This window comes from Gymnoscopelus braueri (genome assembly GCF_963280865.1).
Source record: "Gymnoscopelus braueri genome assembly, chromosome: 7".
Taxonomy (NCBI): Eukaryota; Metazoa; Chordata; class Actinopteri; order Myctophiformes; family Myctophidae; genus Gymnoscopelus; species Gymnoscopelus braueri.
The window spans coordinates 39,591,261-39,615,731 of NC_137608.1; the positions used below are offsets into that span (position 1 = coordinate 39,591,261).

Consider the following 24,471-nt stretch of genomic DNA (forward strand, 5'->3'; position numbering starts at 1 on the left):
CCAAGACTTATGGGCAGTTTTCGAGCACGTTTCCCCCTTTGTTTCATTGCTCTGGGGTAAAATGCAGATCAAGATTTCCACAGTGCCACGCGTTTCCAGTGGATAAATAGCAATACATTTACTTGTTAATGCCAGTCCACAGTCCTGTAGTATAACGTGCGTTTGACTTGGACATTCAAGTCACACCAACATGACCATTCTATTAAATATGCATATCTCAAGTGTCCATGGCGGATTCCAAAGTGGACAGTCTAAGATTTATGGCGCCATTGACCCTCATTGCTTTTCTGCTTCCTCAAGAGAACCTGCCACAGGCTGTGTGCCAAATGCTTTAAAATTTAAAGAGGTGATGAAGAAACTATCCAGAGGAGACAAAAACACATCAGTTCTAGCACAATAAGACTTTTCTCTTCCTTTCTTCCATCCAGCCTTTTGCCTTTCCAGTTTATTCTTTTGCCCCCGAGCATGTATTGCCTTTTGAATGTTTGAAATTTCTAGCAATTCAGATATCCTACAATCCTACATTATATAGTGTTAAGACTTCCCTAGAGCCTTCTCTTATGAAGCGAAATAAATAATTTGCTAAAGTTGATGAAGCATCCCCAGGGGGACCAGAAAATACTCCATTTCCTTTACAATTTGATGAACCTGAAGAATTGCTTGGCTTTGTTTGCATGGCTTGAATTTGCTTCATTTTTCATTGATACAAATTTGGTACTGTGAGCTGTGAGTCATCCACAAACGTATTCAGCCAAAAAATGTAAACCACATTGGAATCCACTTAATTCTTGCAACACTGCCCTGGTCAAGTTATTGTCGGAAGTTGGAACCTGTTGAGGTCGAAGCCATTTTCCTTATGAGCTTTGGCTGCAAGCAGAACACCTGCATTCTTTGTAAGGCTTTTCTGAGGATTCTGAATTTGAACCGAGCATATATACGAAAAAGTTTTTCAAACTTCTTTGAAATGTCAGAATGCCACGTCATTCTATTGCTTCTTACGTGCTCTCTGGGGAAGGGGGAAAAGACTCGACAGAAGAGAAAAAAAACTGCAACAGTCTCTCAGCAGTTCACTGATTTGTGCACACCTACTGGTAAACTGATGCGTGTCCCTTAAATGCTTTGTATTGACCTTCAAGCATTTGCCGGGCCATGGATGGATGCGGCCGTCGATCGGGATGAGTCGGGGGGGCAATTCTCCTGTGGGTATATAGGGATGTTTTTTTTCTCCGGAAGGCACATAAGATCACTGTCTGGTCCTCCGTGTGCTGACCTTCCACAGCAACCAACAGCGCCCCAGGCCTTCAGCCCTGCAAATCTCCCCTGTGCGGGATGGATTGAGTTCCAGGACTCTCTCTCCCCCTCCTGGGACTGACCCAACCTGGGGGGAACAGGGGGCTTTCATGGGAGATCACAGGTGCTTATTTACAAAATGGCAATTTTCTTCTTCCATAATTCCATGTTACTGCATTACCAGATCTTATCGTGAGGCCAGTATCTCATTCCTGAGGTTTTAGACTTTAATGAAAGATGCTTTGCCTCCGGCCGCTGGGGGCTAAATCAACAAGACCAAGATTCCTGTTGGCCTTTTGTTAAGGGAAGACTAAAGGCAAGCAGGAGGACAGATCTAAGGTCAGAGACAAGACGCGGACCTGAAGACAGAAACGCTATGCCAAAAACAAGCTCGTATCCAACCACTTGTAAATGTATCTCTAAGATATGCTCTTAACCCATTAAGGCCTGCGGTTCCGATTCTACAGTCCTAACAGTTTTTTTTTTTTTAAACGTATGTTACTAGGTCAGTGGTTTTCGTTGTATTTGGCCGAGGACCCCCATCTCAAAATACTTTGTTCCAGGAACCCCCCAAAAGCAAAGATTTGAGTTACAAATGTTCGCTTTAAAAATATATATTCAAATATTTGCACACATTTTCTCGATTTTTCAAAAATAGCAGATGAGCTTGTAGATCTGCTATTTTTGAATAGCTAAAGTGTAAAATAATGCTTTTTAGCTCAAATCAAAAAATGACACAGATGCGTCCCCAGGTCTTATGGGTTAAATGTAGTCTAGGTCACATGTAAAAACAGTGTGACATATCAAATAGCTTAATTGTTGTTGTATATATGTATTTAGAATGAGAATCGGTTTATTGCCCAAGTATATTCACATACAGTATAAGGAATTTGACTCAGTGCATTGCTCTTAGACACAGAAAAAAAACATGTATGTATATACCATGTGTATATACTTGAGCATACAATTAAATGCTATATTTCTGTCAAAGATATCCTACAGAATGTTGGAGAATTTGAAACATTCTATTATAATGATTCTTTATGCACTTGGTAAAAAAGGGAAAAAGGCTTGGAATCTGCTAAACTATCAACATTATGTTTTGTGGGTGTGTAATTTCAGCCACTTAGGATCATTAAAAAGAGATCATATTGAATATCACTTCTTGAGAGGGAAAGAGAAAGCGAGAAAGAAATAAAGAAGAGATTTGTTTGTCAGTCAATTCTTACCCACTCAATCCCCTTAGCCTCGTGAAAGAGAGGGGGAGAGAAAGGGGTCAGGGTCAGCTTTCTGTAAATCTGCTGATGAAATGTTGACAAAACAGCCAATTTTCTGTAATTTTCCTGCAGCCCTCTTTCAACAGCCTACTCACTCAGAACCCCTTCATTTCAAACAGCGGCACATTGCGACCTCTGACATGTATCTCGTCCCTGACTTCTTTGGCACTGGCAGAAAGACGTAACAGTTGTGCCTTTTAGGTCAGGTGGACGCCGTTTAAGAACCCAAACTCATAAAGGAGGCCTTTGTCTCCGCAGCGGGCTCTCCTGGGCCCCAGTAAAAAGGATAAGAAATGTAGTTAATAGCTCAGGAGTGGCCTAATCATCAGCTGCCATTACTGCTCCAATATCAGCAGGGATGACAGACTTATCAATAACAAAGGCCCAGCTGAAGCCTCCAACCGCTCTGTCATTTTGATCTTTGCTCCACTAATCAGAGCTTTCATTTGAGCTAAGCACCGGGCAGCACACCTCTCATTCTCTTCATGCTGAGCCAGATATCACTCATCTTTACAAGCCACTCTGCATTCCCTCAACCCCAGGCCACCGTTTTCCACAAATTGTCTTAATTTCTCATGCAAAATATATGACACATCTGAGAGCTAATTATCCTTGCAACACATGCAATTATTTGGCTTTATTGTCCTTACTAGTATACAGTACAAGTGTCTTTCAGGCTTTAGTCTTTGTTCACTGCTTGTTTATCTTCTCTAGCGTTTGCATGGAGCCAATGTGATTTCCAAATGAAATTAAGACGTCCTAAACTATGGCAGCTGTTAGTGTGGCAGATGAATATTTGATGTAAGTGATATAGCGCACAATTAAAGGCATTCGTCAATTTACACAGTGTGCTGTAATAGAATAGTTTTTCACTGCCTATGGCGCTCCTAAATTACATTTAGATTTTGTGATATGTTGTAACAGTTACTATTGTTTATGATGATGTCTGTGATTAACAGTTACTATTGTTTATGATGATGTCTGTGATAAATAGTGACAATACGTTAATACGGTTGGTCGTCCAAAACATAAATTAATAAATATTGTATCCTATGTCTTCAAAATTCACTACTTTATTTAAATGTGTGTTAATCAGTGTTAATCACTGAGTTCATTGACAAGATTTCCCATTAGATACCTAGATTGTATTTGTGAATATTAGATATCCAAGAATGTTGTATACCTTTTAACGTTGTTATATAAACACATAGCAATATTTCCCCGGCTCATTCTTCCATAAAAGCCCCTCCTTCAAGGAGAAACCTGAGAGGGCCAGAGAGGTGCTCCCGCACCTGGACGAGCTGGCCTTTCATTTTACAGTCATGGCGAGGAACAGGCCACTGACTGACTCAAACACCTGCTATTGGGAAATATGTTCTCCATCACTGAGCTATAGCCTATTTCTGGACAGGAGCACTGGGAGACCATTGTTCTCCCAGGCCACTGACAGCCAAGGTATTCTGGGACTCACTGGTGCACCGAGAATACAATGTGTTATTCATGGTCACCATAAAAACCCTGGGCATCTTATACAATCTTACCAAACCCAACAAATCTGTAATACGTGTTCAGAAATGTTTAGAAATTAAATGATTCTGGAATATGGATTTGGACATGTTGTTATTCTGTGTTATGAGCTTCCTTAAAAATTAAGCATTTTAAGTTTCAGAAATTTCCGAATGGGAGTGTATCTTGTCAAACTATGTCAAGTTCCCCCCCAAGACAAAGAACAGAGCGTAATATTTGATATTTAATAATCTATGGTCTCACTCATATGGGAACAGAAAGGAAGACCTCACACTTTGGATCCCCTTTGCAAAAGTATTCAAGCATGGCTGTTTGAATAAATCTTCAAAAGGGAGCTTAAGTGTGAAGACTTCTTGTCTGTTTGGCTGCATCTGGAACCTGCCTAGAAGGTTTAATGGAACACTTTGTCTCACCTTACCCATATGGGAAATATATAACATATATTTTACATTTAGGATTCAAAATATAACATGGCCAAACATATACTTGAATACATATTTTGTTGTCTAGAAACACATTTCCAAAGTGTATCATATTGTATATTATTGTGGCCCCTCAAAATATATAGTTGTCCTAAAGTTGTCAATTTTTGGAGCAATTTCTTTATATTTTGACTTTTGAGGCATATGACAAAGATTTTGTTTCAGCACGGGCAAGCTTAGCGTAGAAACAGTGGAGCTCCCTATTCCTTTAGCCTGACATATGATACGAGGTCCTTAAACAAATCATGCAGTCTCTTATACAGTCTTATACTGGGAGGCAGGGGGTCTGGGGAGTTTGCTGTGTCATCTGGGATTAAAAAGGAGCAGCACATCAGAGCCGCAGGGTACACCACCTGCAGCCCCTATAGTATGATCCCTGGCCCTGCACCCATTCCAAACCAGCCCCATTAGCTTACCGCCAAATCATTCCCTGGTCAAGCAAATGACACTGAACTGCACACAAAGCCTCATCTCAGGAAAGATTACAACTTCAACAGGAAACCCTTTGATTATGAGTCCGTTTGAAATGTTATCAATACCATGATCATTCCTGCAGGTCAGCAAAACCATCTCTAATCACCATGCTTTGGCTGCGCCCTCGCTTGTGCATCAATCTCCTTGGACAAAAAAAAAAAAAAGAAGTTAAATCATGGGCGAGAATAGAGGAGTGACTTGTTTAACAAGACGCACGTGCAATGACAAAGCGATTCTTCTCTGTATGCTGATCACCCACCTGCACACAGATTAGGTCAGATATTCACCTGAGCTGCCAAGCCGTCACTCACATGCAACAATAGGAAAAAAGAGAAACACACAGGCCCACATTCATCCCGTCTCTCGGCTGTAAGTACTGCAGACAAAGTGGCCCAGACACCAGGCCAAGAGGCAAGAGTATGCTCCATTCTCCTCACCAAAACAGAAACATTCATGTGTCACCCCAGGATAGGCTACTTTAACCAATTAAGACTTGAGGCCGATTAAAAAAAAAAATTCTAAATCCTAACGCTTTAAAAAATATATATATTCAAAGATTTGCACACATTTTTACGATTTTACAAAAATAGCTGATCTACAAGCTCGTAGCGCGGCACTCGCTGCCGCGCTATGAGCTTGTATATCTGCTATTTTTGAATAGCCTAAAGAAATCTAAAAGTGACACAGATGCGTTCCCAGTCTTAATGGGTTTTAAACAAATTATGTTACATTAGGGCTGGTAAATGATAATCATTATCACAGTTATAAACATTGGGCGATATCAAATACCAAAGTCTGTTATTTTCATTTATAAATTATACATCAGTCTACACACCAGTGTGACATCTACAAAATGCCCTACCAAAAGGAGTAAAGGAGTGTAAAACCCTACTCACTTTCAAAACTGCCCTAAAGATACACCTTCAGGAGGCTGCAATTCGAAAATGGCCCCTGTCTAAGTCTTAACCTACCCCCCCCCCCCCCCCTTTCATTTTCCTCTTTTGTATATATATTTTTTCTCTCTTCATACCAGTAACCTGAAAGCTGATTGTATGACATTCTGTATAGTAGTGTGTATATCTGTCTGTCTCTTATATGTCATCATGATTTGTGTGCATGGGGTTCTCATCTTAAACAAGCTGCGTGCTTAACTGAGTCTTCCAGTTTAGTAGACCTTGTATTGTGAATTTTGTACTTCCATGTACTGTGATTCTCATGTCTTACTAAATAAAAGTACATCAATCATCAATCAATCAATTGTAACTCACATTTTGAAATATGTAAAGCATGTAAAATCATGTACTTTTGATTAATACATATTTTATTCAAGTCTATTAACTGGATTAACAAATTCACCTCTTTGCATACATTGCCAAGACACATGAAGCTAAATGTAAGACCTGTCTTCTTGTGCTCCTGCATGAATGCTACACTTATATTGCATTGTAAACATGTTGGATTCAGTACTGTAGATACACAGATATTAAGGTAATTTTCCACTCCATGAGTGCTCTGTCTGTCTGTCTGTCTATCTGTCTGTCTGTCTGTCTGTCAGTCAACATACTCAATAGATGGATGGACGGACTGACAGACGGATTGATTGATTGATTGATTGATTTTCTCTACCAGCTCTTTCATTATAATGGATAATGTTATCAAGCCCAGGGTGGCTACACCAACACTTTCTGGTAATAGTATGGGATAAATGATCAAATAAATTAAGCCATGATGCGCTCTGATTGGTTGATTGGAGTATTTACCTTCTTGTTCAACCCACATCCAACCTTTCAGAGCTGTTTATAAAACATTGAAATGAGATGTTGAGTTGTAGCCATTGGTTATGTAGTGTCCACGATTATCATCTGTATAGTTAGTATTTGGCGCCATCTTGTGGTATCTATTTGACAAAGTAAGAGAAATAAATGGATGCAAGTTGAAAGTGGTCTTGCAGTTGATTAATTCAACATTTAGATTGTGTTTGGTCTCAGTCTCACAAATTTGATGTCTAAAAGACCAGTGCTGGAAAGCAACGACGTACATTTACTCAACTTACTCAAGTACTGTACTGAATTAATTAACATTTTGAGCTACTTTTACTTTACTTGGAATGGAGTATTTCCATTCCATTTGTGTGCCTACTTCTACTGCACTATACATTTCCGAGGCAAACATTGTACTTTTTACTCCACTGAAATAATTTTTTACAGCTTTAGTAAGTTACTTTGCAGATTTAGATTATTGTTACAAAACATGCATTCACTTTTAAATGATTGTATTATTATTAAACGTATTTTTCTTCCACTACCCACATATCAAGCTGTCTTGGGATCTAGTTTACAGTGAAGCTTGATAGAAAGCTTTGAAAAGATCCTGTCACCAAGAAAAAAAATACAAAATTTATTTGGCAAAATTGCTTCACAACTAAATCAAATCACTGGAAATGTAAAGTCATGCTTTAAACAGCCACATGCTTACTGCATCTTTCAATGTCATCACTTTTTAGACAATAAACTAATGGTGATCCTATACTGTACTGTCCCATTGGGTCATCCCATGTGGCCACACAGCCACAATGTAGGATTGTAGGCTATCATTTAACAGCAAATGAACGATGGACGTAGTTACTTTGTAGATTTGTATTATTATTACAAAACATACATTAACCACTTCAGCCCTATAGCCTATACATTTAGGCCATTTGAAAATAGCAGATCTACAAGCCCACAATGCATCGCGATGTGACGCATTGTGGGCTTGCAGATCTGCTATTTTCAAACGATTTTTATACATTTGAAAACTTGTGAAATGGGACATTCTGCATATTGAGTACTTTCTACTTTTGGTACCTTAAGCACATTTTGATACCAATACTTCTGTACTTTTACTCAAGTTGGATTTTAATTCCTGACTTTTACTCTGTAACAGAGTATTTCTACATTGCAGTATTGATACTTTTATCTACATTATTCATCCTAATGTCTAACATTTGCTCTGATTAAAAAGTGTCTTTGTCATCACCCTTTGAGTCAGACAACAAGGGCGCATCGACCACTACATTCATGGAGCTTATTTGGGGGAATGTCTTTAAAACTTGCATCTCACAATCATGATTGACAACCATTCTTCTTCCAATCCACACAGTATACACCACGTCATGCTAGAACATAATGTCTTCGCGCAAAAAAAAAGAAAAGAAAAGAAATACTGACAGTAGACAGCAGGGAGGGGCTGCTGCTGCAAAACGCACACACACACATATAGATAGAATGAATGCAAAGAACCAAAAGAACACTTCCTGTTGATGAAGAGAATTGCAGCAGCAACTGTGTGTGTGTGTGTGTGTGCGTGGTGTGGGTGTGTATGTATGTGTGTGTGTGTGTGTGTGTGTGAGTGTGACACATCTGGAGTAGTGGGGGGAGGCCTGGCTGCAGCAGTGAATGCGAACTGGACTGGTTCTGACTAGTGGGGGGGAATGGACAACAACGTTTGATCTGCAAGTAAGTAGAGCAGCTTCCATACACTTTAAGGTCGGCTTGGGGGGCGATAACAAGCGACAGAAATGATTAGTATTAGAAGTGTGTGTGTGTGTGCAGTTGTTGTGTGAACAACAGTGTAATGACCGTCCGCGGTGCGCTAGCTGGGGGTTAGCAACGGTTAGCATCCGCTAGCTAACGTTAGCTGCTACTTTCTAACAGCCCCACAGCAGCAGCCATACTGTCTGCTGCGCTGCTAACGTCAAATGAAGACTTTTAACTTTAACTGTCCGCCGTTAAGATAGCTTAGCATCACATGACAACCGTCTTAACGTTGCTTCCTCGGCCGCCTTTTTTGAGCGAACAACAGCTCGTAAATTGATAACGTTCACAAGGTGGCCTAACGGCGGAGATAAGGGGTTGATAAAGACACTGCTGCTGCTAGGCTAGCCGACCCGGCCAGGCGAGGCGGCGGGGAGAAAACTATAACTCGGGTCCCGAAAGTTCAGCCATTTTTCCGGAATGCCCTGTCTTGTCTGTCTCGGTGCTACGTTAACGGCCAATTTAATGCTTAGACTACATAGACAAATGAGGAGGTTTAAACGTGGGGAAAGTGACGACGTGGGTCGCGTCGACACTCTTTATAGTTGAAAACACATATTTCGCTGTGGTATGGGTATGACACTTTGTCTGAAGGGTCCTGCAGCGAAGCCACAGACTAGTAGCTAGTTATAGGTTTATCTTCTAGTGGGGGTGTCCACTGCTCGACCGAACCCAGTCAACTCCCAAAGTTGACTGGGTTTGTTGAAAATACCAGATCAAATGTGAAAGAAATAGAAGACACAAAACTGGGTGTATGTTCCTAGGTTAGGCTCTGGGTTAGGCTAGGCTGAGGCATGATAGATTCAAGTCGATGTTGAAATGCCAGATCAAATGTGATAGATAGAAGACACAGAAGAACTGGGTGTAGGTTACTAGGTTAGGCTCTGGGTTAGGTTAGGCTGAGGCGTGACAGATTGAAGTTGATGTTGAAATGCCAGATCAAATGTGATAGACACAGAACTGGGTGTATGTTTGGTTAGGTTAGGTCAATGGTTCTCAAACTTTTTTAAATGTCAAGGTCTCCCCTCAACTCTGACAGTAACGGGTCCATTTGGTTCCATTTGGTTCCTTTGTGAACCTTTGGGTTAGGTTAGGCTGAGGCATGATGGCTGCCGAGAGATGAACATCATCATCAGCATCACCACTAAACATGGCTATAAACTTTTTGGGGACAGTGCATATTTGTTAGCCAGCGTTATAGCATTGCTTACAACAACATCCAAATCACTTGCTTCGTTCATTTATATATATATATGTATGTATATGTAGTCCATAAAGCAAACATGGTGAAAAAGGGGGATTTGGATCATTTAGGTGGAGCAGCCCAAAGATCTCCCTCGTTCCGGGGGTGGGGTTAGTTGGTTGTAGGCCCACGGGATCCAGTGATTCCAGTCCGACACATCTTGGCAGAACTGAATCCGTTACGTTTTTTTTTCTTCTCAGGGGCTGTGCTGGCTTACAAAATGATGGTGTTAATAAAAGGGAATTCAAAACTAACTTGGTTGTTGGAAAGGAATCATGATGTTCTTGTAAACATATGTTATGGCCGGGAAGGACAAAGTGCAGGGCTGTGTCAGGTTATTGAGTACACCTGGGTTCACCCAGGGATATATCCGTTTACACGTCAATATTTTGGTGACTTCATTTTCTTTGAAGTTTCTGAATTCCAGCAAACACTTTGCTTTGCACGACAGTACCGTACACACTTTACAGGATTCCTGTGCATATGGAGTCAGGCACGTCTCTCTCTGAATATTTTCACCATAAGGCTCGTCAGAGCAGACGGGAGCCAAACCAATTAAGCCTTTTGCATGAGTAGGCATTATGGCTTTGCACCCGTTCAACCCTGCATTTTTATAGTCATGGTTCTCTTCAGGATAAAGCTGTAAAATTGTAGGCCTATATGGTTGGAGCCACCCATTTTCATCAGCGTTGATTGAGCAATACACAGCTTAACTGATAGGATGGAATATCTGGTAAAAAACAGGACTCTTTGTATTCCTGTAATGCAGAAGTCGGTGGTATATTGTTTGACATCTTGCTGGTGAGTACATTATACAGGATGGCAAAGAAAAGCTTTGTAGAAACTTGACTTAAGAATTGGCTTGTTTAGGCCTCACTGGGGTGCAAAGATTACAGAGAAAGATTTCTCTTTCAAGCCAGTGTCTTTCAAGTGACAGAGAAGTATTTTTATCAGTAGCAGTTATTAGGCCACAGCAAGCAACTATGCAAAGCCTGATTTCCCTGGCTATTTTTGACAACCGTTTTTTAATTAGGACTCTAGGCCTACTTGTAGTTTTGCACTGCAGTATTGTTAAAGCACAGTGACTGTTAACTAGTAGAATGGTTGGCTTTTGTATCATTTTAAAAACTCTTAAAGACTCTTAAAAACAGTCTATCCACAGGGACTTGGCAGACTTGAGGATTACATTTAATTTTATGTTGGCCTAGTACACTGCACATGTATGTAAATTGTAAACTAGACTGAAGATCTAGTTCAGAATTCTTTGTATCTTTGGATCACAGCTTAGGCCTATCAGTAGAATAAGTCTGAAGAGACAGTGGAAAGTATTTTTTTCTAGTAAATGAACTGGTTCATTTGGGCCATTAACCTGCTTTCTGTTCCCCTTCCTGCTTCAATCAGTCAAATAGAGTATTAAGCAGCACCTACTTTCCTGGGCTCTGGTGTGTGTTTTATGTGCTAGTGTCATGATACTTTTTATGCTATTGTGTTACTGGGTAAAACTGCATGGCAGCCCTACTTTACTGACACCTCAGGGTTTGAAAATAATTTCTTCCCACTGTGGGAATATTTTTAAGCTGTATGTGATTTTTCCCAGAGGTTACTGTAAGCTGAGCATGAACATGTGGTTTTTGGCAAAAATAGACAAAGGAAAACAGGGGATGGCCACTTTAAAGAATTCCTCTAACCCTTGTAGGACTATTATTCTTACAGACGTGGGAGTAGGTTAAAATAAAAGATGAGTTTTCTCCTTAGTCCCTTATGATACCAACCCTGACGTGCTTATGAATTAAAATAGAGACCCACGGGCCAGAATCACAATTATTAGCCTAGTGATATGGATTGAGTTTTTCTGTTTTCTTCCACTCTGCCTGCACCAGTTTGATAGTGGGCGTTAAACAAAAAGCTTACCTTTAATTGACAAAGATCTTGGCTATTTTCTGCCATCTTTTATTATCTGTTTTATATTGCTCTCCCTTCCTTTGCTTGTTAAGCAATTTTTGTCTGGTCTGCCCCATAAGCTGTTTTGCAAAATATGGGAAATGCTGCTGATCTTGAGGAAAGCATTCATTGCTGCTTTGCTGACTTTCATCTTTCTTTCTTTCTTGCTTTCTTTCTTTCTCTTTCTCTTTCTTTCTTTCTTTCTTTCTCTTTCTTTCTTTCTTTCTTTCTTTCTTTCTCTTTCTTTCTTTCTTTCCTTTTATACCGTTTTCTTTCTTACATGGCAAGTGGCCTAGGTGACTTCAGTCCACCGCAGTGTGTTCACCTTTGTATTAGCCAAACTATCATAACACTCCCTCATCTAAGATAAAGTAGCCTACAGTTCAAAGCTGATGTTGCCAGACAGACAGGATCTAACTAAAGCGAGGTAGTAGTACCTGGGTCAAGTGGGTTTATTTCTGAACGAGAGTTTTTAGGTTTTCCCATGTGACCCTCACCCGGACGTGTGCATCTCAACCACTGAGCCACGCATTCTTTGGCCGCCCTTCAACTTGGCTCTCACTTCAGTATGCATGATGTTGGCAGACCTCGCCGATATGTTTAATGCACGTACATGCTATATATAAAAGCTGGTAATGGCTGAGTGAAAATAACATGTAGGCCTAGCCTAGCGTTTTTTCCTATTCCCTCTTTTCTACTGCTTCTTTCCCCTCTCCCTGTGCCAGGATGAGAGCACATATGGTTTGTTGGACAGGTGTCTTCTTGGCAAGCTTTGGCAATTGGAGAAAGTGTTAACGTTCTCAAAGTGCTGACTGCTGACAGAGACGTTGATGTGCAGGAGAAGGAGATCATGCTGAATTGCCAAGGAGAGGCAGGCTGGGCCGAGGAGGTCGAGGGGGTGGGGGGTGTGGAGGGTTAAGCTAGGCTAGAGCACTGCAAAGGCAGGTATTTTCTTCCACAAGTATTGCCACACTTGCAGCGGTAACAGGATAGGTGGGCACCAAAAACATTCTGAGCACTTGCAGCCAGTCAGCCACCAGCTTATATATATATATATATATATATATATATATATATATATATATATATATATATATATCACGAGTACTACAAGAGAACCAGCTATCGTGTGCTTTGGTATTCAGTATAAGTGTGGTGGCTACACTAGTTATGATGAGGTGGGGTGGAGTTTTTTTTTTTCTTTGCAACCAACCCCAAGTCAGTAAATGTATTGTTGGATAGTGTGGCATCATCTAGCATGCCATTCTTAGGGCCGCGGAGTGTAATCTAACGTCTCACGCCTAAACACATTCCAGTCCAATATTGCACTTGGCATATTTAGTGGTATACATGAGAATGATTGTTAACAGTGGCAGTTTATATGCTCTTCAGGAGGTGTGACATGGCCACAAGATAATACGTGATTGCTTAACCCATTAAGACCTGAGGCCGATTCTACAAAAGTCTTCTAAATCTTAACGGTTTTCTGAAAAAAACGTATGTTTCTATATCAGTGGTTCCCAAACCTTTTCATGTCAAGGACCCCCAAAATGATATGCATTTGGCCGCCGACGCCCATCTCAAAATGTTATGTTCCAGGGACCCCCAGAAGCAAAGATTTGAGTTAAACATTTTCGGTTTAAAATAATATATATATTCAAAGATTTGCACATAATTTTCACGATTTTTCAAAAATAGCAGATCTACAAGCTCGTAGCGCGGCACTCGGTGCCGCGCGATGAGCTTGTAGATCTGCTATTTTTGAATAGCCAAAGTGTAAAATAATGCTTTTTTTTTTGCTCAAATCAAGAAGTGACACAGATGGGTTAAATAATTAATGGGTCAAATAATTACAAAGGAAGAGGGAGCTTCAGTTAGAATAAAACTCATGGTTCTTATTACTACTGTCAGCTTCATCAAAGAAGCCTTGGATAATTAGCATTGTAGAAACAGAGTATGCTTGAAACCAGGCTACGGATTGCTAGCAGCATGTTCCCTTCTGGTTCTGGCAGCAGCAGAACCAGATTTTCCTCTTTCTTTGCCAAATGTAGCCTGTATAGAATGTATAGGACTGTATTATGCCCTCAATCTGGTGACTCAGTATCTGAATGCCAATCACTATAGTTATGGTTCCTGGCTTATGTACAGGCCTGCATACCAGATAATATATTTTCTTTGTTCTTCTTTTTATTTATCTGCTCGTCGGTCTGTTTCCCTCATTTTAATTGTAGAGGTGGGCAGGGAATGATGTCTCTACTCTCTCTATATATATATTAAATATGCATTTAGAGTGAATTTTAAGACATCAAACAACACAGAGTAGTTGTTTGTAGATCGGATCTAGCCTACAAACCAGTAGCTGACTGATGCCAAAATAGCCAAACCAGTAAACAAAGGTTACAAAGTAGGCGTATTGAAAGCCTACTTTGCCAACAAGGGTTATATGTGAGGAATTTGATTTGGCTTTTGCCTGGTACTTCTACCTTTCCTTGACAGCCAAACATAAAACAATTTGAACATCTTAACCCATCAAGACCTGGAACGCATCTGTGTCATTTTTAGATTTGAGCTAAAAAGCATTATTTTACACTTTGGCTATTCAAAAATAGCAGATATATAAGCTCGTAGTGTGGCATCTGCTATTTTTGAAAAATCGAGAAAATGTTAGCAAATCTTTGAATATATCTTTTTTTAAAGCGAGCATTTGTACCGGTAACTCAAATCTTTGCTTCTGGGGGTCCCCTGGAACAAAATATTTTGAGTTGGGGGTCCGCGGCCAAATACATATACATTTTGGGGTCTTTGACATGAAAAAGTTTGAGAACCACTGACATAGCAACATGTTTTTTTTAAAAACTGACATAGACTTACACACAAATTGGTAGAGTGCACATTGCAGAATACATTCAGACTATAGGCCACATTGGACGGCAGCTCAGTATTGAGGTACGTACTAGGTGTGAGTGTGAGCATCATAGTGTAAGGAGGAGCGTGTATCTCCTCAAGGCCAAACCGCACCAATGCAACTAACTAGTCGCAACTCCTTGCAACAAAACCGTTATAAGGCCATGTCACACCAATGCAACTCCTTGCAACTGCCATTGGGAAAGTAGTTGCAAGGAGTTGCGTTGCTGTGGACTGGCCTTTAGACTGTTACAATGTAACAGAAGTAGTCATTGTAAATAAATAGGTACGGTGACAATAGAGTTTAGTAGAGGTAACTGAGTTAACTGAGTGGTTTCATGTGCCCTAGTCTTCTCAGTAACAAGATCTCAACCTTATGGAACACTTTATGTCATATTCTACACCTGAAACAAAACAGTTAAGATACACTGGCTTTAGCTCAGTGTATAAGAAATGTTGGCAAATCCCTCTTGGTCAAAGCTTCTGCTAAGCCCCTAAAATATAAATGTAAATGCAAATTTTTATGAGCCACATTGAAAACAACTTCTATGTATGCTTGCCAATTCAGAAGGGATGTTATCTTTCTACGACTACGACTACCTTACCAAAACCAGTTATTCAACACAGTATTACTGTTAATATAGTCTCACAGTCTATATTTTTTTTAATTCATTTTTAGTTTATTCTATATAAGCTATATCTTTCATTGTATTGTTTGTATTGTGGTTTGTGGCTGTGCCTACTTCTTATCTAATTTATGCTTTAACCACATCAAACACTAGATAAATGGCTTTAATTTGACATTTTCACAGTGGCTCAAGACTATATAAACTTTGAATTGAGAGGCACGAATCCTTCCTTAAAACATGCAGTGGAAGATTCAAGATTTGTATTTGTCACATCTCATCTAAAAGTAAAATTCGGTTCCTCAACATTGTCACAACAACCACAACAACAAAAAAAAGAGAATTAGGCTAAAGGTTTCCACTTTGTGACCTCTGCTTAAGTTCAACACAGATGAGTTTAGTCTACTCCTCAAATCAACCATTTGTTTTTTTTACATCATTTTAGTTTTGCATAGCTTTTTGTGTTGATCTTATAAACTCCCAACAGCTTTGGTATGCAGACTCTGAATTGAGTGGATGATCCAAAGCTTTCGCACAGCATCTCGACACTTGGACGAGGTTGCTCTTATCCTCAACACTCATTCCTTTGGTAAATTTCTGTGAAATTGCCCAGCTGCTGGGTCTTATTTCAAGGCCACATTTTCCCAGATGGGGCTGTTGTACGCAGTAAAGCTAGGCTCATTGTTTATGGATCACTGAAATGGGTCAAACATTATTTGTGTGAGGTTTATATATGGATATAATGCACATAACCTAAATTGTATGTCATTTTGGTAGATACCAGGGTTTCTTAGGCAGTGTTTTTTAGGTATTCCTTCCTTCTTCTCTCTCTTCCTTCCTTTCCTCTGTCCTTCCAGAAAATGGGATACTGTGCTTGCCATTCTTTTCCTGACATGTTTCAGATGGCTTATTCCATAAACCGGTCCATATCCCCAATGGCAATAACATTCAGTATTTTCTCAGGCTACTGTGAGGTAGTGCGTTTGCTCTACTCGGTGTTGGTATATTTTTGGCACAGGCTTCCATATCACTCCTATAGCCTACCTTGTCTAGGATGTCTCTCTTGTCAAGGAATTCTGTCAGCAGTTTTGAAAACTAAATCCAAATTGAGAAAGGAGGACATCATTTAGAGGTCAGTTTTTTGGCAGAGAGACGGGAATGCTGATATAAAAATCATTAGGGTTTATCGGACAGCACATTTTGTTTAGAATGGACCACAATTATTCCCTAGGCATCCTGAAATCATTCATCTTCCCAGCATTAAAACTAGAATCAAGTTTTGTTTTGTGAATTATGACCTGAAAATTATAAGAATAATTTAAAAGAATTAAGATTTTTAACCACTTAAGCGCCATATATTTGTACAACAAATAGCAAAAATAGCCGATCTACGAGCTCACAACATCTCGCATCATAAAGCGTTGTGAGCTTGTAGATCTGCTATTATTGTCTGTTGCCCCTCACCTTCTGTTATTACTGTACAAAAGCATTATTCAACCTGTTCTGTTGTAATTGTTTCTCATGTCAATATATTATATTGACCATGTCTAACACAAACTAACTTTTCAGTATTACCTGCATTGCTTCTAAAATTATTGGCTTTTCCCTACCCACACTTTCTGATATGAACAATAAAGCACTCACACACACAATAGTAAATTACACTGATCATCCCCTCAACTGTCACTTTTCAATCATGCCATCCGGACAAAGATACAGAACTTTGAGTTTTGTCCATTCAGCCATTGCTGCTCTAAACAAACTGCCTCGCTGATATGTTGGTTTCTGTATCCTGGGGACTTCATGTATTGTCTTCAATCAATCAAGCTTTATTTATATAGCACAATTCAGACAGTGCAGTTCAATGTGCTTCACAGGAAAAAGAAAAGTCTTAGCGTTGTATTGTTATATTCATATGTGCCTTTCTGTTGAACAGACTGTGAAATGGAATATCCCTATGGGACAATAAAGACTGATTATTTATGATATACATTTTTATTTTATTTTAGAAAAAAATGAAAAACAAAATTAGATAGAATTGGAATACTAAACTATTTTCTCTTGATTTTCTCCATCAGGCTGTCATCATTCTAGAAAGACACATCCGAGACATGGACGACGGCGGCGGCTACATAGAGTTTGACGTGCCGGAGTTCAGCAACACCGTCCTGAGCCAGCTGAATGAGCTTCGGGTGCAAGGCAAGCTGTGTGACATCATCGTGCACATCCAGGGCCAGCCCTTTCGGGCTCACAAGGCCGTGTTGGCGGCCAGCTCCCCCTACTTTCGAGACCACTCGGCCCTGAGCACCATGAGCGGCCTCTCCATCTCGGTCATCAAGAGTCCCGAGGTGTTCGAGCAGCTGCTGGCGTTCTGTTACACGGGCCACATCTCGCTGCAGCTCAAGGACGTCATCAGCTTCCTCACGGCCGCCAGCTTCCTGCAGATGCAGGCCATCATCGACAAGTGCACCCAGATCCTGGAGACCATCCACTCCAAGATCAGCATCCCCAGCAGCCCCGACAAGGAGGGCTCTCAGGCCAGCCACAATGGCGTCAACGACAGCAACCTCTTCATTAACCCCACGCAGATCTCCCCCCCGTACTACTCCCGGCAGAGCCAGTCGGACCGCGCCGAAGGCGCGGTGAAAGGCTTGGGCAGGGTGCGACAGCACCAGGAAGAGGGCCAGTCAGACAGAGGGAGCAGCGACGGCGTGTCAGAACAGGACGCCCCCATGGAGGGAGAGACGGAGCAAGTGGAACTGATCGGCCAGGACGGACAGGTCACAGACGTGCACGTGAAAGTGGAGAAGACGGACAGGCCCACGTACTCGGACAGCTCCTCGGCCGGCGACGACGGCTACCACACGGAACTGGTCGACGGCGAACAGGTGCTGGCCGTCAGCGTGGGCTCCTACGGTCCTGTCATCCAGCCAGCCGGATACTCTTACTCAGGGTTGTCTTCCCCGTGTTTCGTCAGCCTCAGCAGCTCAAGTCCCTCCCGCTCCATGCTCAGCAGTTTCCGAGGCGGCCGTGCCAGGGCGAAGCGGCCCATGACCATCCCGGCGGGGGTGCTGAGTCACCTCAAGCAGGTCTCGGATGACGGCGAGCCGGCGCTGGGCGCGGCGGGCCTGGAGAACGACGTGCGAGAGCGGAGCCTGCGCAGCCAGTGGTACCCCTACAACGAGAGACTCGTCTGCATCTACTGCGGCAAGACCTTCAACCAGAAGGGCAGCCTGGACCGCCACATGCGTCTGCACATGGGCATCACGCCCTTCGTTTGTAAGTTCTGCGGCAAGAAGTACACGAGGAAAGACCAGCTCGAGTACCACATCCGTGGGCACACGGACAACAAGCCCTTCCACTGCCAGATCTGTGGCAAATGCTTCCCGTTTCAGGGCACCCTCAACCAGCACCTGAGGAAGAAGCACATGCAGGGCGTGACAGACGGCAACAATCAAATGGATTCTCCAGAGCGGACGGAAGGGAGCACGGGTCAGAAGGACCCAGAGGACGCCTCGGAGGGGATGGCCTTTGAGGCGCAATATGCAGAGGAGGCACCAGCCAATGACCTGGAGGAGAGTTCAAAGTGTAGTCCGGAAGAGGCTCAATCATCCAGATGTGATTTTTAAGTCCTGCTTCAGGTTTTAGGAAGCTTTACAAAAATCTTGATTTCAATTCGGACCTAAAGGACTTCTTTGAGTCAGCTCCCTTAAACTTTGGACTTATCTTGACCTGCATCGAGGCTTTCTGCCTGTCAAGTCCGTCGAGTGCAAAAAGCAAATTGGTGCTTTTTAGAAATTTGATTCTTTCAAAGGAAAGGGAGTAACAGCTATTTTTGAGGCGGTCCCAATAATCAAGGCCCCTCCGTTTGTTTTGTTTTTATTTTTTAATCTTTCAATGTTTTTTAAAACATATTTACAGAGTTATATAGGCATGTTGCAATAATTGATAATGTGAAAGCTCTGGTAAGATGCTTGTCATATCACCTTTTTACCTGACCTGTTTTTGCACATGTGGCCATAGGAGGCCACTTACTCACAAGGAATGATTTTTCTGCCAGTGCAAAGCTTCGTGTGATATATCTGTTCAATACCTCATGATGCAACTACATACTCATAACAGACAGTAACTTTTATGAAACTCCACCGGGTTCTACCTCATAGCCAAGAACCTACCAGGAACAAAAGCGTTCGCCGTTCAAAATCCGTTTTTTAGGGGTCTATGTATTTCATTGCCACGCCCTGAAAAAGAACATTCTCTCAACACAAAGCCTTGATACTTAAAGTGAAATATTCCTTGCTGATTGTATGAATTGTGGACTAAGTCCTTGTCAAAATGTCTCATGGTCAGCCAGGTTTAAATTGTTGACAAAGAAGGTGCTATGCTAGGAGTGCATTAGAGTCGTTAGCTTATTTGTGTTTTGTATTTGGCAAATGCAAAGATTAGAGCAAGAGAAGTGGCCCTGTAGACTTTTAAGAAATAATTTCTGCTGTCTTCTTATCAAGCTCTAGTTTTTTTTTTTTCCTTTTATCTTTTCTGAAACACACGTAAAGATTTTATCTCTCACAATCACTACTGGAGATCCCGCTCTGTTGGCCAAGGTGTAGTTGGTTTGACATGCCACTGTTCGTGGCATGGATAACTTAATTTGCATTTGCATTGTTCTATATCCTGTTGGCAGGTTCATAATGAACTGATCTATGAGATTTTGTTGATTTCGCCTGGAGGTTGGCTTCTGGGCTAATATACATCTGACAGAGACAGAGTTCCCCCTCATCAGCTCGGCACAGCAGGATCAGCTCTGGATCTGCTCACATAATCAAATCAATATAGTATACTACACTGACTAATATGCAAAATAAGGCAGACGGAACAAAGGAATCTCAGCCATCTCGCTATGGTATTTCTTTTATTCTCCTCCATATAAGAGCTGTCGCTTTGCTCCCATCTTGTCATTCTATATCTTCCCCTTTTTTATGATGAGGTGATTGATCTGTTGATCTTTGTCCTCTGCATGGCAGGGGGTTCAAACGGGGACACCTGTCTCCTCATTTGTCGGTCCTTTTGTTTATGGTGTTGGCCTAGATTTGGTATAGTTAGATTATGACTAGGCGGTAAAGGATTTTATAGATAGCTGGTGATCCAAAGTATTGGTGCACTTTGTGGAGACGGGGAGTGGCTTGGGTGCTGGCTATATGAGAGAAACGTGGTCATTTCTCTCTCTTTGTCTTAAATGTGAAGCAACAGCACAGCTTCAGCAGCAGTAGTGGTGGTGGTGAACGCCAGAGTAGTGACAAATACATTGAAACTGAATCTGCACAAGCTTTGTGTGACAGCAGTGGTTGTGCTTCTTAGTAAAAAAAAGTCATCACTACTGAATGTGAGCATAGACAAACACAAGTGCTCTGCATTCACATGAATGCTATATTGGCCACAATTCGTTGTTTTTATTTTATTTCTTTTGTATCATTTGAACCAAGGGCAACGGGGATAGGGAAGTTGGGATACCGTAGTTAACGAATAGCCCTAGGTATTGTGTTTTTTTATTTCCATTGTGCTTTAAAATAATCTGCATTCATGATAAATGCATAAAAATGGCACTTGAAATGCCACTTTGATTATATATTTGTCATCCAGATTTCTAACGCCTTTTTTTCCCTTTCAGATACACCTGCCATATGCTTTTATTAGTCCCGTCCTGTCGATGCCTAATCTTTGTCCTTTCACAAAATTCACTTTAACTGTTTTTTATTATTATTATTTTCCATTTTATGTGTTTCATTGGAGGATATGTTGGTTTGTTGCTTGTATTCTTCTTACATTACATCTTCAGTGTAGTCGTCTTCCCTTAAATGTGCACTCATTATCATGGCTCACCAGACAGGGACACCGTTCAGATAACCCCAAATACTACAAATTGGGGAATTTTGCAAGAATCGGCATAGCTAGGTCTTCATGTTCTTTCATTCATGTACTAGTATCCAGATCAACCAGACTTAGTCACACTATGTCTACCGTATGGCTAGCTCTATAGTATCTTTCCTGTGAATGTTTGCTAAGTCACGTTTATATTCGTTACCTGGCAATGCACTGTGCAGGTTTGTCTTAACCTGTTCAGACTCTATCCTTGTGTCTAGAAAAAGGAGGGAATTTGGCCTTCTAATCATCATTAATGGTTTCATGTATAAGTATAGATAGACTAGGTACAAACTTCAAAACATATTGTGCCAAGAGTTCACACCAAAGACTTAATCTAAAGGTAGACTCCATTACTGGAAAAAAAAGTATGTATAATTGAACGCTTACCTTGAGAATTGGGTTTTAATTTGATGTAGGCCTAATTTCTACTCTCTGCCCAGCTATTTCCAATGGATTTACATTTTCATAATACTCCCAAAACAGTAGCTTGGTTCAACTATGAACAAGGCATTAAGTAGCTGTCCTAATTTAGCAGGTAATTAAGCCATAACGAAGCTCACAAAATGCTTAGTTGTGCAATACATTTTGTAAAGGCCAATGTATACAAAAGAATATTTCACTAAAAGTGGCATTTTAAACTTTGTGCCTTGCCACAAGCTTTATATCCTAGACTCTGGCACTTACTTATGTGCCTCCTTTTCTTTTGAAAACGGTTCAATAGAAAGATTAGAATCAAATATGGCTATGTTCCTCATAGTGTGGGATTGGGAATCATACAGAAATTAAGTTGAAGTGTATTTGTCATCCATTCTGATCCCCTTGCACTTCTCCACCTACTGCTCCCTTTTTATCATTGGATCTATTATTACTATTTCATAGAATGGACAGTTCATTTTCAAGATGATGTAAAATGACATCTAATCACATTTGCTCCTTCAAATGTCCAGATCCCTGTACCCCCTCCAGAGACTGTTTGTATACTGCAGCTTTCCTCTCTAAGCACTGAGGACAATCGAAGCAATCTGCATTAGTATCAGGCATTTCAATGAGAGGAGACTTATATCCCCTCCATGATTCTTGTAGAACATCTGGTCAGGGAACAGCTGCTTGAGTAGTTAGCAGGCCCTAAACGGAACATTTGTCAAGCGTGTTGTTGGGGGGAATATCAGCTTGCCCTGATATACTGAATCTGAATTGCACGTCCCTTGCCCCCAAAATTGTACAAAATGCCAATGGTTATTTTTTTATAATCTACGTTATCTTGTAATTATGTCACCTGGCATGCACTTATAATAAGCAGTCAATAATACAGTACCTATTCCAAAGGGGAATTGCTTATCATTCTAGTTCCCCTTAAGGGACTCCGCAATTACAGCCTCAGTCACTTCATTTTGTAAGGATACTTTACCCTTAAATGGTGCTTTTAGACTAGTCAGGTTATTTATTGATTTTTATCTTATGAAATGAGTATACAAATCCATATATACCATATAGGTGGGATGTTGGGGTAATTTGTGTTAACGCTTTTTATGAACTATAGTTACTAATACTAATACTCACCTACAGTACCGCCTGAACATGACACACTCAAACTCGCATCGATTGTTCCAAACTTTCTGAGAGAAACATGACATGCATTATGGGCCACAAGTAATCAAAAGGAAGTGTTTACAGGGAAGGCTGTTGGACTACTTTTTGAATTTGCAGCTCGTCCTATTACTTTTATATTAAGACTCACTTCAGGTAGTTTACGAACACTGATACAGACTTAGAAAAAAATCTTAAGTCTTCCATAGCTTTTCTGTCAGTTTCTCTCCACTGTGTATTGTACAAAAGCAATAACCTTTTTAAAAGTGGTGTATTGGTTTCAGTGAGCCTATTAAAATCTGGGCTTGTCATGACTCGAACAACCTGAATGTCAGGGAGCTGTTGAATTGAAGTAGGACCAGGGCGATTTGATATTGATTTTATTTTTTATATATTTTCTGAAACTTTGGACAGCTTGACTTCCTCAGATGAAAAACAAAATGTGTTGCTTGCTGGTATGCTAAATATACGCATCCTAAGCGTACAACTAACTGTCGGTGAACTACAGCACGATAACTGAGCATGTCGTTCAGTCATCAACTCAATGGCACTGGTCAGAGCCTCCAGCTGTGTCAAAAATATTGAAAGGGATTTTTGGGCTGTATAGCCACTGTTATAGGAGTGGCCATCATGTTTTTCATGGTTCAGGTTCAGTGGTCTCTCCTACCCTCTCCTCAGGCACTGAGACTGTAGATTTAGCCGGTCAGGGTCAGAAGGGAAGTGGCCAGGGCTGGTTTTGAAAATGTTCAGCTTGGCCATGATCCCTTTTCTGTGAAATTCCCTTATCTCTACACTCTCAGGTCTCTGGATTTCATGTATTTGGTGACAAGGCAAAAAAAAAAAAATAGCACTCAGGGTTTATAGTGTAAAAAAAAAGTTGTCTCATTGGACATACAGCTTATGTCCATAGTATAAATGTGCACTTCTCTTCAGGTGGGGAAACAATTCCCCAGTCAGTGGTTCCCAAACATTCTGCCTCAACCCTCAAGGTCTCGCTGAGCCTGTGTTTTCCACAGAGCTGACGCTTGAGGAACTGTGGAGACCATGAACTTAACCATGAAAGCAAGGTCTGGCCATCTCCTACTTTGTCCACTCTACACACAACCTCACAACCCAACTGTGAACCTCAGAACTCTACTGTTTTGTACAACTATGAAGTAAATGAAGCTAGCTAGAGCTGATGTTGTATCTATTAACTTGCCATTTATGAATTTATTTTATAGCATGAAATAAAATATATTTATTCAAATTATATATTTTACTCATAATCATTCTGTGCTGCTTTATTTGGTTCTTAAGCTTGTAAATTGCTTTTTTATGATACAAAAAATGTCAATAGAATAATGCGTTTGTTTGTAAAATAAAGATGCTGATTTAGCTCTATATTGTGGTTTTTTGTTTTATACGTACAATTATGTTTGTGTGAAGCCCTTCCAAATCAAATGTCACTGTACCTCCACTACCAGGGGGCTAGGATTTACTGAAAGACAGTGGATATAATTCAGCCACCGGCCGCCATTTGAACCCCTTCAGACCCTTCACCTTATATCTAAAAGTTTTAAGCCATACCAAACCAAATCCATGCTTAAATGCAGTGGTGGACAAAGTGCTCAACCCCAGTAGCCT

At 40.8% G+C, this 24,471-nt stretch overlaps 1 protein-coding gene across 1 annotated transcript; it reads left to right on the top strand.

Moving 5' to 3' along the window:
* The first annotated feature begins 8,394 nt into the window (after window positions 1-8,394).
* Window positions 8,395-24,222, top strand: zbtb34 (zinc finger and BTB domain containing 34). Its single transcript, XM_080434271.1, has 2 exons — window positions 8,395-8,547; window positions 17,418-24,222. Exons 1-2 carry the CDS (start codon window positions 8,488-8,490, stop codon window positions 18,966-18,968), a joined length of 1,611 nt encoding a protein of 536 aa, XP_080290397.1. The 5' UTR covers window positions 8,395-8,487; the 3' UTR covers window positions 18,969-24,222.
* The last annotated feature ends 249 nt before the right edge of the window (window positions 24,223-24,471 follow it).